At 36.6% G+C, this 18,849-nt stretch overlaps 1 protein-coding gene and 1 long non-coding RNA gene across 2 annotated transcripts; one reads left to right on the top strand and one right to left on the bottom strand.

Annotated features, from left to right (window-relative positions):
- The first annotated feature begins 2,381 nt into the window (after window positions 1–2,381).
- Window positions 2,382–12,815, top strand: LOC127119015 (pheophytinase, chloroplastic). The gene is made up of 8 exons (XM_051049225.1): window positions 2,382–2,682; window positions 2,764–2,856; window positions 2,990–3,201; window positions 3,308–3,452; window positions 3,550–3,622; window positions 8,754–8,900; window positions 8,995–9,120; window positions 12,516–12,815. Exons 1-8 carry the CDS (start codon window positions 2,510–2,512, stop codon window positions 12,603–12,605), a joined length of 1,059 nt encoding a protein of 352 aa, XP_050905182.1. The 5' UTR covers window positions 2,382–2,509; the 3' UTR covers window positions 12,606–12,815.
- A 1,273-nt stretch (window positions 12,816–14,088) lies between these two features.
- Window positions 14,089–15,972, bottom strand: LOC127119014 (uncharacterized). Its single transcript, XR_007802547.1, has 2 exons — window positions 15,482–15,972; window positions 14,089–14,726 (listed from the first exon to the last, which is right to left on the bottom strand). It is a non-coding gene; the product is annotated as an uncharacterized LOC127119014 (long non-coding RNA).
- Between the last annotated feature and the right edge of the window lie 2,877 nt (window positions 15,973–18,849).

Below are 18,849 nucleotides of genomic sequence, written 5' to 3'. Positions count from 1 at the left end.
ATCTAGCATGTTGAGAAACGAGTATCATTGAGAATGTACATTTGATAACACCATTTTCTACATATCAATCAAAGTTTATTTATATTTGTTTCCATAATTTATCTTTCATTGCAAGTTATTTATCAAGCGCCTTTAATATACTTTCTTTATATTTTGCAATTTATCCCTTTGAAAATGCTTTAAACAAACAATCTTCATACATGAATATTGTCGAAGTGTTCATCATTTTCCAAATACAATTTTAAACAATAGCACATATCCTAGGATCAATCTGGTCGATCCTGTGAGTAACCAAAGTATCCTTGATTTGGAAGACCAGCGATTGCTTACCAATTTTCATGGTAAACAGTTCTACGACACTAAGGTTGGGATCTTGAGCTTTAATCTCCAATGTCAAAAGGGGTTGTCGTTCTTCCTCTATGTTTGTCAAATGATTGATTTTCTCTCGAATAACCTCAATTTGTCCTTGGATAACTACCAATAGATCTTTGAGGAGATTATAGGTTTTCTAACCGCTGTTGAAGGGTGAAATATCATGAATCTCCATGTATAGAAGGGGAACCTCTCATTTGGGTAGGGTACCTTTCCTCTCTTTGTCGGGGCAAAGGCTTCTTTGGGGTGAGGAAGATGATGCAGTTATGTTGTCCTATTGCAGGATATGTTCCCCAGAATCTCTCTAGCCAAAGTATGCGGTTGAAAGGGTCTCATGTTATCACACTACTTGTCGCCCGCGTTAATCATAGGTTCATCATTAGATCCTCAAGAAATATTGTGATGATTTTGATTTTCAAAATTTCACCATTGACCAGGTGTTAGCATGAAATTTTGGCATCATGGGTTCAACAAAAAAGATCCAGCAAAGTTCTTAAGGAAATGGAGCTAAACACTAGCATTTCGATAGTTGAGATTTTTTTGTCAAAGGGCGTCGAAATGTCCATATTGGATTAAAGCTGAATACTTAGGACATTTTTCAGATTTAGCTCTCAGAAGATTCGATGAAGACAATTCGAAGCGAAACGTTACAATCTGATCGTGTAACTGTCTGAGAGTCTTATCCATGTAACGAAGACACGTGGAGACATGCCAGTAAGGTCAAAATCAAGCAACTTGATACATGTCAATTAATATGATTAGAGCCGTTGTAGACAGTTATTTATGTATTACTATAAATAAGAATTCTAGTGTTAGGATTCAGGGTGACAATTTCATTATACAAACACTCAAACACTCAAAATACCCAAGCGATAACGAGAAACGAGTCACTGAGAGAATGTATGATTTTTCATACCACCATTTACATAGTTGGTGCAATTTCTTATGTTTCTTGTTCTTTACCTTTATTACCTAGAAAGTCACTTACTTTTCGTCTTCATTTTTGCAAGGATTTTGACCCTGTCAAAATCCCTTTACTTCCTTACTTTATAAGTTTAATTTTTATCTTTAGGTAAATTTAGAAGTTTTGATATAATTACAACACAATCAAACATATTTTCGGGAGAATTTAAGTAATATGTCATATGATTCACTAGTCGATTCTTCAAGTAAATTTTTCTCAAATAGACTAACAATTGTTTGTCAAATTTAAGGGTAAACACCAGATCAAACCTTAGATAACATTTGATCTGATTAAATGTTGACAAAATGTTTTTCTCACCATCGTTGTCATGCAACTCCCTAAGGTGGAAGCTTTACCTATAAACACTATCACAACCAAGTTAGTGAAGATCATGAGTGAAAGGTTTATGGTTTTGAATAATACATTGTTAGAGTTTGTAGAAAAAGTATATAGTTTAAGACCCTAAAACAATCTTTGAAAAACTTTATCTTGAACAAGTGTTGATAAATTCTTTGAATTTCTTGATCTATCAGTCTACGAGAATCATTCGATCCTTATCTAATGTGCTTTTAAAGTAGTATTTTCTTTCATCCACCTAACTTATGACTAAGGCAGCCCTTATGTTTTTATTTAATTAAAAAAAAAACACATACATGAATTATCTCGTGGCATCTTTGGTTGATTTTTTATATGTAAAAAATAAAACATACATGAATTAAATACAAAAAGAGATTAATTGAAATGTAAAAGGGTTTTACATCATCAGTTAATTATAGACGTTGGATATTAAAAGAAATTTGACTTTTATTTTAAAAATCTATAAAGTAATACAAACGGGTGATGGTGATGAACCGACGGTGTAAAATTTTTTACACTGACACTGTATAGTAATTAATCTCATACAAAAATCAAAGCTCTAATTGCACTTATTATTAATTTTTTTTATAAAGATACAATTAACACATTTAAACTTTAACTATTTAATCTTTTAAATAATTTTAATTTAATCAAATTTAAAAATAAAAAATTATGCCGAACAAACTACGTGGTGAATACTCTAGCACAGAAATAGAGCGGTGGGAAATTGAGTTAAGAATAAGAAAGAGTAAAGCAGTTGGGAGCCCGAGAATCAATGGAACTGAAAAGATAACAGTGAGTTAGTTAGCTTCTACTATGACATTTGCTTCCACAACCACCGCTCTCACTCTCTGCCACCGTCGAACACCACTCTCTTACTCCAAAACCCGTTTTCCGCAACGAAACAGTGTTATAGCATTTTCTAGTTTCAGTAACCAAATTGTTTCCAAATTAAGCATCCAAAATGAAGAGCTCCAAGTTCAAACGCGGTAATTCTGAATCAAATAGTGTTCTTATTTATGATCAAGTACTTCTCTCTTATTATATTTACTCTTGTTATGCATCTGTAGCATGTGGAATTGGAAGGGTTACTTTATTCGCTATCAATATTCTGGAAACAACGGTCCTGCACTAGTTTTGGTGCATGGTTTTGGAGCTAACAGGTTTAGCTTCTTTCATTTCAATAAAAAAATGCATGTGACATGTTATTATATCAAATGAGTCTTATAGTTAGGTCTGTTTTTGGTTCTGCAGTTAATTTGAGTGATTGAGATTTGAGAATACACTTCATTGCAGTGATCACTGGAGGAAAAATATTCCAGATCTAGCGAAATCTCACCGTGTATACTCTATTGATCTTATTGGTTATGGATATTCAGATAAACCAAATCCTCTCCAAATTGGAGGGGATTCCTTCTATACTTTTGATACATGGGCCGCGCAATTAAACAAATTTTGTCTCGATGTAGTTAAGGATAAAGCATTCTTTATATGCAATTCGATTGGAGGTAAATCATTTTTAAGGTCTTTGATAGTTAATCATTGCTTGGGTTCGTTTTAAGTTAGTTTCCAATTTAATTTCCGGGACTTTGTTTTATTTTTATTTTTGTGCAGGAGTTGTAGGTCTTCAGGCAGCTATAACAGAACCACAAATCTGCCGGGGGATTGTTCTTCTCAATATATCTCTGCGTATGCTTCATATAAAGAAGCAGCCTTGGTATGGAAGACCTTTCATCAGTTCGTTCCAAAGATTGCTTAGGTACAAATGAAACACGAGTTTCTTTATATGTGAATAGATTTCAAGTTCAAACGTTAAGACGGGGGTTTACTATTATCAAGCTGTGTGTTATATATAGGGATACTGCTGTAGGAAAATTCTTCTTTAAAGCTATTGCAACGAAAGAATCTGTGAAGAACATTCTTTGCCAGGTACTCTTCTAACTTAACGGTCTGTTAGACTGCATCTCGTGGAAAGCTTATGCTTAAAGAATGTTTGGTAGACAAACATAAGGAAGTGATGGAGGATGAGTCCATTAATGCATTACAATGAAATTGAATGACCTTGTTGACAATAACTGATGTATTTGATTACAAAAATGGGAATATTTCTTTTGAAGCATTGACATACACCAGACATGCCACTGACATGTCGACACAAGTAAAAATTAAAAGAATTAAAGAAGTTGAATATAAGCACATGTAGCAATGTCGTGTCAGACTGAAACGGAAATAAACATAGCAACACTGCAAAGTGCGAACGTTCTGAGGGGATGGTTTCTGGCTTACCCTTAATAGCCTCTAATCACATAAATTATCTCCTGAGTTGGGATCCTCTCTTTTGTCTCCTAGCTCTCTCAATGTACACTTGCATTGATGTATATCTAACAATGAATTTATTGATAAGTTTAGATTGTAGCTCTTAAAGCTTGAAGCTTGGTTTATTCAATGAGTTAAATGACTTAATATAGTCCGGACAGTACAGAAACTGAAAATGAGAAAAATAAGGAGCCATAATTTACACGACTATATTATGTTAACTCTAAGGAAGAATAAATCAGCAAAGTATCCTACCACTAGAGAATAGGTTTATTAAAAATAAAACAATTAACCCTAAACTTGAATAAGTCAATACTTGTTCCACAAACTGACACAGTCCCAACAAACTCTCCCTTAAACTGAACTGTTATTCAAGAATCACATTCAGTTTAATTTCTCGATGCTGCATATTCCAAGTCTTTCTCTCAACTTCACGAATACTTCTCGGTTCAAAGCTTTGGTCATGATGTCAGCTAACTGACCCTTAGTACCACAATTCACTAATTCAATTTCTCCTTGATTTGCCAACTCACAAAGAAAGTGAAATTGAACGTGAATATGCTTACTTTTACCGTGCATAACAGGATTCTTTGAAAGTTTAATCGTTGAACTGTAATCACAAAAGATAATGCACTTACTTTGCTTAATCCCCAAACTCTCGAGTACACGCATCATCCAAATGCTTTGAGCAGCACAAGCTGCTGCAGAAATAAATTCGGCCTCGGTAGTGGACAGTGACACCACAGGCTGCTTCTTAGAACTCCAAGCAACTAATCCATTTGACATCTTAAAAACATACCCCGGGGTGCTCTTTCGGTCTTCAAGGTCTCTGGCACAATCACTGTCACAAAAAGCTACCAAATTCTCTTCTCTTTCTCTTTTGTAACACAACCCCAATTCAGTAGTTCCTCTCAAGTAGCGTAAAACCCTCTTCACAGCTTGTTGATGCGTAGTTGTTGGAGTTTCCATGAAACGAGCCACCAACCTCACAACATACACCAGGTTCGGCCTAGTGGCGGTTAAATACATAAGATTTCCCACCATTTGCTTATATGTGGTAGCATCAACCTTTAACCCTCCAGCATCCTTTGTGAGCTTGCACCTTGGAACAATTGAGTTAGTAGCAGATGAGCAATTTTGTGAACCAAACCTTTCCAGTACTTCGTTGGCATATTTCCTTTGACAAATAAAAATTCTATTTGAATTTTGTGTCACTTCCACACCAAGAAAATATCTCATACATCCCAGATCAGTCATCTCAAATTCCCTTTTCATTGAGCTCTCGAATTCTTGGAACATTTTCTCGCTGCTTCCTGTAAAAATGAGGTCATCCACCTACAAATTCACAATAAGAACATCTCCTCCCCCTTCCTTCTTTGTAAACAACGTGTGATCACTCGTGCTTCGTTCAAAGCCTTCATCGAAAAAGTATGATTCTATCTTGCTGAACCATGCTCGAGGGGCCTGTTTAAGCCCATAGAGAGCTTTCTTTAGTTTATACACTTTGTCCTCTTCACCTGTCACCTCATATCCCTTCGGTTGTTCCACATACACTTCCTCTGTTATCTCCCCATGTAGGAATGCACTCTTGATATCGAGTTGATAAACTTTCCATCCTCGACTAGCTGCAATGGATAAAGTTAGTCGAATTGTATCCCATCTTGGCACAGTTGCAAATACCTCAGTGTAATCAATTCCAGCTTGTTGAGCATAACCCTTCGCTACAAGACGAGCTTTGCATTTGTCTACTTCTTCTCTTTCATTCATCTTGGTCTTAAATACCCATTTAACACCAATCTTCTTTTCTCCTGTTGGCAGATCTGTTACTTCTCAATTGATGCAATCTCACACTCCATTGCATCCCTTCATACCTGAATTTTGGTTGCTTCCTCAAAGGTGGTGGGATCATTTGTCACAAACATAGCAAGCTGTTGCATTTCCTGGGTGAGTTGATCCACTCCTTCTTTTTCCTCTTCTGACAATCCGGCTCCAGACTCATAGTCTTTCATCCATACCGGCTCCCTTCTTCTTCTCTTTTCAGGAACATTGATTCTTTCATCTTCTGAATCTTCAGTCTCCTTATTCTCTTCATTTTCTTCGCATATAAGATCAAGATGATTAGTCTCTCTTGATTTCTTCCAATCCCACTTTTCCATTTCATCAAAAACTACATCTCGACTAATGATGATCTTCTTTGTTTCTGGATCATACATTCTGAAAGCTTTGGACTCCTCACTAACTCCTACGTACACGCACTTGATGCTCTTCTCATCATATGAACGTGTCCTATGCATCCAAACACCTTGAGATGTTCTACCGATGGTTTTTTCTCTTTCCAGGCTTCTTCAGGTGTCATGTTTGGCAAGGCTGAGGTTGGACCTCTATTCAGAACATGAGTGGCCAGGTTTGCTGCTTCTGGCCAAAACTCCTTCGGAACATCTCGTGCTCCAAGCATACATCTCACCATATTCATCAAGGTTCGATTTCTCCTTTCGGCAACTCCGTTCTGTTGTGGTGAGTAGGCGGCTGTGAGTTGTCTTGCGATTCCATTAGTGCTACAGTAGTCATTGAACTCTGATGAAGTGAACTCTCCACCTCTGTCGGTGCACAAACAGATTATGTTGTATCATGTTTCCTTCTCAACTGATGACTTGAACCTTTTGAATGTATCAAAAGCTTCGGACTTCGCATGTAAAAAATAGGACCACATTTTTCGACTATAGTCATCTATAAAAGTAATGATATACCTTTTATTACTGTGAGATTCAGGAGCAATTGCACCATATATGTCTGAATGAATTAGTTGTAGAGGTCTGGGTGCTCTCCAAGTGCTTGTCTTTGGAAAGGGATCACGTTGCTGGTTTCCTGTCATGCATATGGTGCACACCTTGGATTGATTCTTCAATATTGGCAGGCCTTGAACCATCTTCCTATAGGCATGAGTCCACAATCCTTTTATGTTGAGATGACCGAACCTTTGATGCCATAAGCTTGTTACATTTTCAGAGGTTGCACTAAAACAGGATGCTTTTGATATATTATCAGCGACAGTTGGAATAGATGCCAAAAGCACAAACATACGATTTGCGGATATCACAGTCCGTATGATCAAACCTCTAATATCATGATATATGCTACAACAACCATTCTTAATCACTATGGATAGATTTCGTTCTTGAAGCTGACCAATGCTAAGAAGATTTGATTTGAGTTCGGGAATGTAAAATACCTCGGTGATGACCACAACTCGTTCATCGATTTTCATTCGGATGTTGCCTTTTCCCATGACAGCCAATTTGAAGTCATTTCCCAACTTAACACTGTCTAAATGATTGATCAAATTCAGTGAACCATTTCTTATTTCCGCTCATGTGATTACTACATCCGGAGTCCAGAAACCATACATCACCTCGTGTGGCTCCTTGCATTTCCACATATGACATAAGCAACATCTCTTCTCCTTCATCCAGCTCTGTATGTTCTGCATAATTGGCATAAGTGGGACATTCATACTGGAAATGTCCCAGCTTGTGACATCGATAGCACTCAATTGTGGATTTGTTGAATGTTCTGCCTCTGCCTCTACCTCTGTGTCCACCTCGCCATCTTCCTCTGTCACCGAATCGTTCGTCAGCTCGTAAATCAGAGTTGTCTCTTGTAACCTTCAATGCTTACTCAGACACTTCCTTCCGTTTTATCTTGTATTCATGTTCAAGCAATGAACTGTGCAGTTCATCTACTGTCATCTTAATATCTTTGGACTCTTTGATTGAGCATACAATATAATTGTATTTGTCAGAAAGTGTGCGCTGAATCTTCTCAACAATATGTCTATCCTCCATGATCTCTCCTGCTCCTCTCATGTCATTTGCAATTAACATGACTCTAGAAATATAATCATTCACGCACTCACCGTTTTTCATTTCTAGAATTTCAAAATCCCAGCATAGCCTTTGGAGTTGAGCTCGCTGAACACGAGCATTCCCTTGATATTTTTGCTTCATTGAATCCCAGAGTGCTTTGGAGGTGCCTTTGTTGGTGATTGTTTTCAAAATATTCTTGTCAGTAGATTGAAACAGATAATTCTTTGCCTTAAGTCCTTTAGCTTTTTCTCCTCCAAGGTTCGACGTTCAGCTCCTGTGAGTGACTCCGGTGTTTAAGGCTCTTCATAGCCTTGCGCCACTAAGATCCAGTACTCCTTTGATCTCAACAAGTTTTCCATTAGCATGGACCAGTGATCATAGTCTTCGTCAAACTTCGGAATACTGAGAAGATTATTGCCGTCAGCCATGACTTGTTGTCGCTTCCTCTCCTGTGTTTCACTCAATTTCTCTCTTTGTTATTTCTAAAAATCAGGCCCTTATGTGAGCTCTGATACCACTGATAAGTTTAGCTTGTAACTCTTAAAGCTTGGTTTATTCAATGAGTTAAATGGCTTAATATAGCCAGTACAGTACAGAAATTGAAAATGAGAAAAATAAGGAGCCATAATTTACACGACTATATTATGGCTAATTCTAAGGAAGAATAAATCAGCAAAGTATCCTACCACTAAAGAATAGGTTTATTAAAAAAAAAAAATTAACCCTAAACTTGAATAAGTCAATACTTGTTCCACAAATAACTGACACAGTCCCAACAGTTATATGAAACTGGCTCCAAGGTCTATCATGCTTTATGTGCTCACAAAAAACAGATGTTTTTACTTGAAATTTAATGATTGTGAATGAATTGCTTTTGACAGTGCTATCATGACACTTCCAAGGTGACTGATGAGTTAGTGCAGATCATCCTTAGTCCAGGACTGGAACCTGGTGCTGCAGAGGTTTTTCTTGAGTTTATTTGTTACTCGGGTGGCCCTCTTCCAGAGGAACTGCTACCCCAAGTAAAGGTAAGCTTCCCCAAACCCTAGGAGAAAAGGTGGGAAGTTTTAAAAACTGAAATGCTACAAACAGAAATAATATAGATGATTTCTCTTATTTCAGTGTCCAGTTTTGATAGCTTGGGGTGACAAGGATCCTTGGGAACCAATTGAAATGGGAAGGAATTACGGAAATTTTGATTCAGTAGAAGACTTCATTGTCCTTCCAAATGTTGGGCATTGCCCCCAGGTTCTCTCTCTCTCTCATGTCATTCACTTGCTTGCTCTCTGTGATGTTTATACAATTATATATGACAAAGAGTTTGAGTTAGTATCTTTCGAGTGATGATTATTTCCTCCTTGTGCATTATAGATATCATATTAACAACGTCACACAATATAGTAATAATAGTTATCAATGGTTGAGACATGAGTTCTACGACTTAGTAGGAGAGTGACAAGAGTACATACTGTTGTAGAATATTTTACTGATATATTAAAAAGTGATTCTTACATGTTACATCTACATGCTTTAAATAAGAGAGAATAGAAAACCTAATGGGCTTTGACTAATGGGCCTCATTACTAATAGAAATAATTACTATTTACAATCTAATATTTACAACACTCCCCCTCAAGCTGGTGAATGGATATCTATCATTCCCAGCTTGCAAGTAAGTTGCCTGAATCTTTTTGTTGGTAAGCCTTTTGTTAACACATCTGCCAGCTGATGCCCGGAAGGAACGTAAGATGTAGTTATCAGTCCACTATCCAACTTCTCTTTGATAAAATGTCGGTCAATCTCAATGTGTTTAGTCCTGTCATGCTGAACAGGATTATGAACAATACTAATAGCCGATTTATTGTCACAAAACAATTTCATAGGACCTTCACATTGTATCTTCAAGTCTTCTAGAATTTGTTTCATCCACAATAGCTCACAAATTCCTAGTGCCATAGCTCTAAATTCTGCCTCGGCGCTTGATCGAGCAACTACACTTTGCTTCTTACTCTTCCAAGCTACAAGGTTACCACACAGAAAAGTACAATAGCCTGAGGTAGATCTTCTGTCACTCACTAATCCGGCATAATCCGCATCAGTGTAAGTCTCCATAGTTAGATTTCCACCTCTTTTAAACAAAAGTCCTCTCCCTGGAGTTGCTTTAAGATATTGTAGAACGCGGTCTACAACCTGCAAATGTCTCACCCTCGGATCATGCATGAATTGGCTCACCAAACTGACTGCATATGCCAAATCTGGTCTAGTGTGTGCCAAGTAAATCAATTTTCCCACTAATCTCTGATATTGACCCTTGTTAACTTTGTCACTTTCCTCCTCAAAGCTTATCCTGTGATTTTGTTCAATGGGAACACTTGCAGGTTTGCATCCAAGTTTGCCAGTTTCCTGCAAAAGATCAAGCACATACTTCCTTTGAGAAATAAAGATGCCTTGCTTTGAGTAGGCTACCTCAATTCCCAAGAAATACTTGAGTTGCCCAAGGTCTTTCATCTCAAACTCTGAAGCGTGGAAATAAATGGTGGGTGACCCGATAATGGAAACCATAGTAGGTGGCCCACCGGATCTTAAACGAGACTCTGATACCATGTTGTAGAATATTTTACTGATATATTAAAAAGTGATTCTTACATGTTACATCTACATGCTTTAAATAAGAGAATAGAAAACCTAATGGGCTTTGACTAATGGGCCTCATTACTAATAGAAATAATTACTATTTACAATCTAATATTTTCAACACATATATATGGACCCCACACAAAGATAGAAGTCGTAACTATTCACTACTTTATACAAAACAAAAGGGTAGTTCAAATTGGAATTGGTAATGCTTGAGGAGTGGAACAAAAATCCTCTAATGCCAGGGTATAATCCTGCTTAACTTTTAAAAAAGCTATCATCTTTTATGACCACTTCTACACATCTACTCCTTCATAGGCAGTGGGGGAAAGTCGCAACCATATGTACGAATTGGTGAGAAGAAATCACAATCAAAATCTGCTGCAGCATCAAAATTTAAGCCATAGTGAAACAAACTGTTCCCTGTAGACGAACTCATTCTCGGTCAAAAACCCAATCATTAATCTCACCGTACCCAAAATCAATTTGATAAGATGGAACCATTTTGTAGGAAGGAAGTGCTATTGGCATAAACTAAAGTTTCCTCTGTTGACGTGTCTATTTGTGCGAGGTGTTTTTAGGGTACAGCTGTATATGTTTGGGTATTAGTCATCTGTAAGTTGGGTGCTAATCTATTTATCTGCAGTCAACACTAACTTCAGCATTCGTCAATCATTCCCCAATGAGTTATGTTCAATAGTCAACGTTGACTTAGAATGTCAAGAAGAATTTAAGTCTTCTAGAAGATATTGGATGATAGTTTGAGCTTTTGAGCTAAGGAAGGTTCCTTTACTATCTGTCATCTCATTAATTAGTTGTGTTGTATGTGCTCGTTGTCTCCTAAAGGCCTTGCCAAAGGCACCTACATTTGTATAGGAATTTTAATCGTCTAGTTTATGGTATTGGATTTTTTTAGTCAATGCTATCTTGAGCCAATAGTTGAATTTGTAATTGACTTGCTCTCACTTTGCAATAAGTTCTAGTGTTGCTAGAAAAAAGTCAAGCATCATCCAAAAAGGGTAACATAGTCCCAAAAGGTCCCCACTTGACTATTTCAAAGTGTTCTCAATAGTCATATCTAGAAGAAAGTGAGACCCAGGGTAGAGAATAAGAGTTAGTTAGGGATGTGGGGTATCTTTCCTTCTGAGTCCTTTAGAGAATGTTATTATAAAGGGGGCAGTGGCGAGTAGGGGAACATTCATAAATTTTGTTAGAGTTGGTTAGTAGAGTTTTCTCTCTACTTAGGACGGAGCTTTGCTCTGGATAGGAGTCTGACTCTGGTTTATTTTCTCTTTCTTCTGTAAGAGCATCTTGCTCAATTTTCATTCAATAAACATACTGTTTCAGTGATGTATAGTTTGTAGGTTCTATCAAAAGTCATTATTTTCATGCACATCCCTAGATTCTAGATAGACCTGGCAGCATCACCATGTGATTTTGCATGTAACACATACTTAAACATAGTGGAATACGGCCGAAAATGACCATGATATCACTAAGTTGCATCTGGCATCTATATAAGGAGTTATATGCTCTTATAGGTACATACATTACCTATGCTATTACTTTTAAGACCGAAGATAACTTGATTTCGGAAGTGCTATACAGGTACTCACCCTATCTGTCTAATATTTGTATTGCAAAGCAACCACTCAACTATTTGTAGAAAAGCTCTGAACTCATTTATTGACCAATTAGATAAAAGTGATAGATACCATTGACAAAAAGAGTGGTTTTCACTTGGATAAAAGGATACATCCTTTTCACTAATTATAATTGAAATGGCCATTCTTAATTAAATAAGCTTCATTATTGATCCATAGTGATGGTTTACATAAATATATTCTTTTTCTTCCTTTCTTGTTTTTGGTAAGTGTATTTTATTTCATTTCTATCTCTATGTTAGAACCCATTTCAACATTAAATGACCAGATTTTAATCAAATGTATAACTTTATTTTGTTTACCATAATCTTCTTACTTTTTTTAACTGTACAATTCATGAAGGATGAAGCACCTCAGCTCGTGAACCCACTTGTTGAGTCATTTGTGGCACGGCATGCTAAATCTTCATCTCCTACCCCATCAGTTGGTTGATTCCCTGCCAGTCACTTTGCTGATGCTGCTTGGCACATTGAAATTGTGTACATTTCTTCATTTGCTTCCACCAAGAGTGGGTTTCATCTTTTGTATAGTATATACGTAATGAATTTTGAGAAAGCAGCTATATGTCATTGATGACAAAGAAAAGAGGGTAGATGTAAACGATTTATTAATTATATATACAACTGAGATATCTTAGAATTATCTTGACCACAAACCAATGAGAGTCCCATGGCGAGACCATAAATTGGCAGACATTGTTTACGTTAAAAGTAATATCTAACCTAGTAAGAGTCATATATTAGAGAACACCTACCATAGATCTTTATAAGCGAGGGTCTGAGAAGAGATGGGAGCCATGTTTACTGAGTTTGCAACTGCTCATTGTTATATCCCAAAATTTGTCTCCCCTTTTCATTTCTACCTAACCTTTAGTTTAGAATCTCATATGCATACCCATAGCATCATAACATATTCCATTTGCATTGAGGAAAACATAAAATCATGGATTCGAGGGTCTTTATCACACAAAGTATGGAATAGAAGGTGAGCCCTTCATCTTGGTTGCCTTCATCATGAAGCATAGTGGAAACCCTAATTCTTGGGTCATGGTTGTGGTCATGACATTGGTTTGGATATTGGATTGCAAGCATCATCAAGATCATTTCAAGTCCAAAAAATCCTAATTTATGATGATGGCATGGTGTGTGCATTCAAGGATTGAGGATTCATTTGATTCATCTGGTCCATTATGGATGGTTCATGTGCTTGGAAGATTCATGATCCTAATTCATAAATTAAGGTTCATTCAAGTTTCACATGTTCAAGACCTTTTGTTTGATTGGTGTCCATTTGGTTTGATTCATGGCATATCATAAGTCATTTGGTTCAAGGGCATTGTTGATCCACATTCAATTTCAATTGTCCAGATTACACAAAAATACACATTTTTACCTAAGTTGACTTTTGGTCAACCAATTGACCAAAGTCAACTAACCACCCTAAGACCTAATCACATCCCATTGATCTTGATTCACTATGCAAAGTCATGTTTGCTTGCTTCTGAGTTTGATTTCTTCATTTATAAACCAGTTTCATTTCATGTCTATGTCCATGTTAAACCAAATCAATTTCATCTCATGTTCATATTAACTTTTAAACCTTGTTAAGCCATGTTCATTGTCCATTCATGTTCATCCTTAAATCACTTTTAACCATGTATTTTCTTCACATTTTAAATCATGTTTCTTTACAAGTCCATTGATCATCATATAACCATATGTCAAGTGCAATTAACATTCCATTAATGGCATTAATCAAAGTCCATTTAATATATCATTTTTTTTTTGTATTGACTAATTTTAGTGGGAATCAAGGCATATGAACATGAATATGGCAGCCATTTCATCCATTTCATGAAAGCATTGCATACACATTTCAAAATCCTTTACAATTCAAAACCCAAGACCACTTCATATACTTTCAAACATAAACCAATTCAATTTCAACTTATAACACAAACCATTCGATTTCCGTTCACAATTTCATAGATCTAAATCCACATTACATTCAACCTCATATTCATTTTTACAACAAAATTACAATCAATACAATCCAAATTCATTCCAATACATAAACCATTACAATAATATCCAACATGAAAAAGTCTAAACCTGAATCCAAAGCATGTTCCAAGCATCCCCAAATCAGCCATGCATAAGCCATCCAACTCAAGTAAGCATCCAAAGCCCATAGCACTTCCCAAACTTTGATACATCTAATTGTGGTCCACACTTCATTGCCATTGACCCACATCGAAGAGGTGTCGATAAATCACCAGGCTCTGACAGAAATTAATTTGAATCAACAGGTGAAAGCCCTGTTGTTGAGAAAACTATATATGTAGATTCTGTACATGAGGCTTCTTCTGAAATAAAGTGTCAAATTGATCGCCAAGAGGACGATTTCAATACTAAAGAAAATACAGTAGCATCAATAAAAATCATTTGATAGGTTCTTCAGATGAGGATAATAAACACATGGTTGTTGTGAGTGAGAAACCGACATTTCAGCCAAAAGGTTCAGTGTTTCTTGATCCATCTCTCCTGGTTTGTTCTGAAAAACCAAGTGATTATATGTAAAGGAAGGAAATAACTAATGATTCTACAAAATAAACACGGAAAAGCAAGTTATCAACCATCAGAAATCGCAATCAACATAACAAACTGACTGAACCAAAATTCGAAACGAAAACTTCAACAATTCCAATACATCCCCAACACAACAAGAACAAGAAAATATTTGAAGAATTAATTCAAGAAACCATGAGATTTCACTTTCAGGAGCCAAAGTCTTCCATCAACGATGAAGAACAAGAAGAAGAAGATACTCATGAAAACACCTTCTACTACCATGGTTGCAAGAAGAATGGCAACTGTAAATATGAATTTTGCATTGCCAGTATCAACGCAACCCTTGATCTCGTACCCAATAGCTCATTAACCAAGCTCTCTTCTTCAAAACCCAATTTCAATAGCTACTCTCCGATCCCCATAACAAAATTCTTTCTAAACCACCTCCTAACAAACTCTGAACAACTTAACCGTTTTCAAACTAAACATTCATAACAGAAACCTCTCAACATAACTCATAACCACTTCTAACCACCCTACTTGAACCTTTAACAGAACCTGCAATCACCCCTAACCTTGGACCAAAGCCTAACAAAAACTTCTTACTTCACAACCAACAATCACCCAAAAACAAATTCAAACAGAAACAAGATTGGAGGAAGTAGAAGAAATCGAAAATGAGCAGCATAACCATTGGAGGAAAAAGATTCTAACAGAAGGAGGAAGAGAAAAACTCACGATTTGGAAGAGACTTCATCTTTATCGAGATTCGAATCTCCGGAAAGCTTCTAGAAATCAAATTCAACTCTCTTCATCTCAATCAACGACATTCATCTCCATCACGGATATGAAGCTCTTCACACGAATAGAATTTTCATCATCCATCTTCAACACCCATTGAAGAATGACAAACGAATAACGCGTCGAATCCGGTAGGTCCATTTTCTCCTCCCGACCCTTTGATTTCGCGTACAAGAACGAACTTTGGGAGTGTTTCGTTATTCTCCTTCGAGCTTTCATTGGATATCCGGACTTGAGAGGGATGCATCGAAGGCGAGATTGAAGACGAAGTCGTGCTTGGAGGCGCTTTTTCGTCCTGTGGAGTTTGTATGGTCATCTAGCTGTGTGGACATGGATTTGGACCGATTCTTGGGTCTTCTTGGAGGATCCGGGTTGAGGGCAAGAAATTGGGCCTTCTTCCCAAACAAACTTCACGACCCAAATGTATTCTGTTCACAACCCCCAATTTGATTGCACCTTAGCCATATGTCCATAATTAATTCTTTCTTAATCCTCCATTAATCCTCCTTAATATTGTAATTTGTGTTAATCTTTTTGTTGATTAATCTTGCTTATGTTTTTTAATCTTGTTAGACTTAGGGTAGATTTTGATTCTTGATTTTTGTGGATTAGGAATTGGCTTAGGTTAATTAGGTTCAATTAGGAGTTGTAGTTTAATTAGATCGATTAGATTTATTCATCTTTTTGTTCTCAATTTGATTTTGATCATGTGGTTAGAAATTAGATTTTTGGATTTAATCTTGCCATGCCTTGTTTTTAATTTTTGTTCTTTGTTGATCTTGTTTTCATTTTATTCATGATTTGTTTAATATGTTTAGTTGTAGGTTTTATCATGATTTGCCATTAGGTTAATTTTTCATTTTGATCCGTATATCACATTATGATTGTCATGTCCATGTTCATGTAGATTAGATTCCATTCTTGATTTGAATTGTTACCTTCCCATTTCTTTAGTTTGATCATAATCCATTTTGTTGACTTTATTCATGATTAGGTAATATGGTCAAGTGTAGATTTTTCCATAATTTGTTTTTAAGTTAATTTTGCCATGCTAGGATTGTAATTGACCACTAGGTTTGCTAATTCGTTTTATGGATAATGACCATTTTACCCCTAGGTTTAGAAATATCTTGATTTGCAAGTTCCCCTAGTTTAGGACTTGGGAAAATCTTTTGATTGTCTGATTATCCTTTAGATTACTGTGTACATGATTTATTTTAATTTTCGACTGATTTTTCCCCGATTGATTCAGTTGATCAAAGTACTTTGATCAATTAAATCTTTTGATCGTGCTCAATTTCCCAAGTATATTTAAGTGATCAAAAGACCCTTAATCATTTGATAAGGCAAGTCATGTGTTCAAGTTGTACTGGATATCGGATCATAAGAGTTGTACAAGACTTCAAAGGTCAAAGATCAAGATTCAAGACTTTAATCAAGTTAAATCAGTACAAGACAGACTAGACTACTATTCAAACACAACAAATGTGAACTCAACACTTATCAGTTATGACGCAAATCGCATGTCATGAGCCGTAAGTAATAGAGAATGGGTGAGAGTGGAGAATTCCTATCCTCATTCTGAATATCTTTGGGTACGGGACGAATGACCCAGTTGCTCATCGTGTTCACCTTTATTCATAGATTTTAGTGTAATTTAAATCGAATAATTGATAAGGCTTTCTACATAGATATGAGACGCAGACTGAAGATCAGACTTCAACCTTCTAGGGTTTCTTCTCTTTCCCTTTGTTCTCTCTCAGTAAAACTAAAACCATTTTGTAAACAAACTCAAAAACAATTAACAATACGATTAAGATTGTACCCCATGGGCCTTAAGTAAGGGAGAAGAGATGAGAATGGAGAATTCATATCCTCATTCTGAATATCTTTGGGTACAGGACGAATGACCAAGTTGCCCACTCTATTCATCTTCATTCGTAGACTCTAGTATGATTCAAATCGTGACTCTCTTTTCAGAATAAAAGCAAACTCACCTCATCAAACTCAATTTTTCCTTTGGGTTTCATTTTCAGTTTAAAACCTTTTCACACAGAACGTGTTACTTATGTTCTACCGTGAACGACGCTTAAGCCTCCATGTGCGAGCAAGCAATATTTAACTGCTATAGTGTGGTCTGAGTTCATCCATTCTATCGCAAACAGACAGGCGCTTAAGGCTTCCATGCTCGAGCATACGAGCAAGTTGACAATAGAACGTGAATGTTAATATTGTTCATTAAAAATAACTAATGCATCCGTCTTAGTTCCACGAATTACGGAGCTCTGACTTTCTCATTGCATTGTGAGAATACGTAGGCACAATGACCCAAATCCTTGGCGAGCACATTAATTATTATCCCCCATCCGTTTCCCTTTTCGCGAGTAATCTTTAGATAGTAACACCCGTTCTTGCAAAGAACATTCAAAACGGTTCATGTGGAGTACCATGGATGTGAGAGATGTTAATACTTCCCCTTGCATAATCGATTTCCTTACCCTATTCTCTTTCCCCCGGATTTTATTGATGTTTTCCCTTTTCTTCGGGAATAAATAAACTTCGATGGAGACTCTGTTGTATTTTTGAGTGTGCGATGCGCTCGGGTATAATTCGCGTAGCTTCACCTGGCGACTTTGCTGGGAAATACGACTTTCCTAAGCAAGTCGAGCCTAGTTTTGTTTGCTTTCTTTGCATGCTTTGGGTGTTTATCTTTATCTCTTTACTCCCTTTCTTCATGTTATTTATTGCATTACTTTACTTCTTTAAATATTCATATGCTGTTATATTCTGGAAATTATCTACCATATTGTTTGTTGGGATGTGATGATACTATGTGAGAGAAGCTCTACACTTGAGCTTGAGTATACATATAGGATAACATTGTGGATAGTTTTGTCGGCCTGTATTTTGTGTGTTGGGTTGTCACGAGAACCACACCCAGACTAGATTCACTTGGAAGTACTTTTGTCCTGTGAGAACTCGCTACAGAGGGTATTTTCATTTGAGTCAATGACTTTGGGAGACCTTTTAGGGACTACCTTTGAGGAGTAGTACACACCTGTGAGAGGGGCTATTGGGTTTTTTCTACAGGAAACCAGGACCCTTCATACCCTTGATCTCTTATATATGTCAGGTCTTTGATCCTATATTGAGTTTTATGGACATGTTACGTTATCCAGATTTCTCAAATCATATCAGACTTTTGATCTTATATTAAGGTATATGGACAGGTTACCCGAATTTTCTATGTCATGTCGGACCTTTGATCTTATATTGTGTGATATGGCCAGATTATCCAAAATCTC

This window comes from Lathyrus oleraceus, chromosome 2 (genome assembly GCF_024323335.1).
Source record: "Lathyrus oleraceus cultivar Zhongwan6 chromosome 2, CAAS_Psat_ZW6_1.0, whole genome shotgun sequence".
In the NCBI taxonomy this organism is placed as follows: Eukaryota; Viridiplantae; Streptophyta; class Magnoliopsida; order Fabales; family Fabaceae; genus Lathyrus; species Lathyrus oleraceus.
Note: the sequence above shows the minus strand (reverse complement) of the source record. Positions and strands in the feature narration are given on the sequence as shown.

Bases quoted from the DNA above. Each gene is read 5' to 3' on its own strand.
- LOC127119015 (XM_051049225.1), top strand. From the start codon at position 2,510: ATGACATTTGCTTCCACAACCACCGCTCTCACTCTCTGCCACCGTCGA. The intron at 3,623-8,753 runs GTACTCTTCTAA...TGCTTTTGACAG, and splicing joins TGAAGAACATTCTTTGCCAG to TGCTATCATGACACTTCCAA. The intron at 8,901-8,994 runs GTAAGCTTCCCC...CTCTTATTTCAG, and splicing joins AACTGCTACCCCAAGTAAAG to TGTCCAGTTTTGATAGCTTG.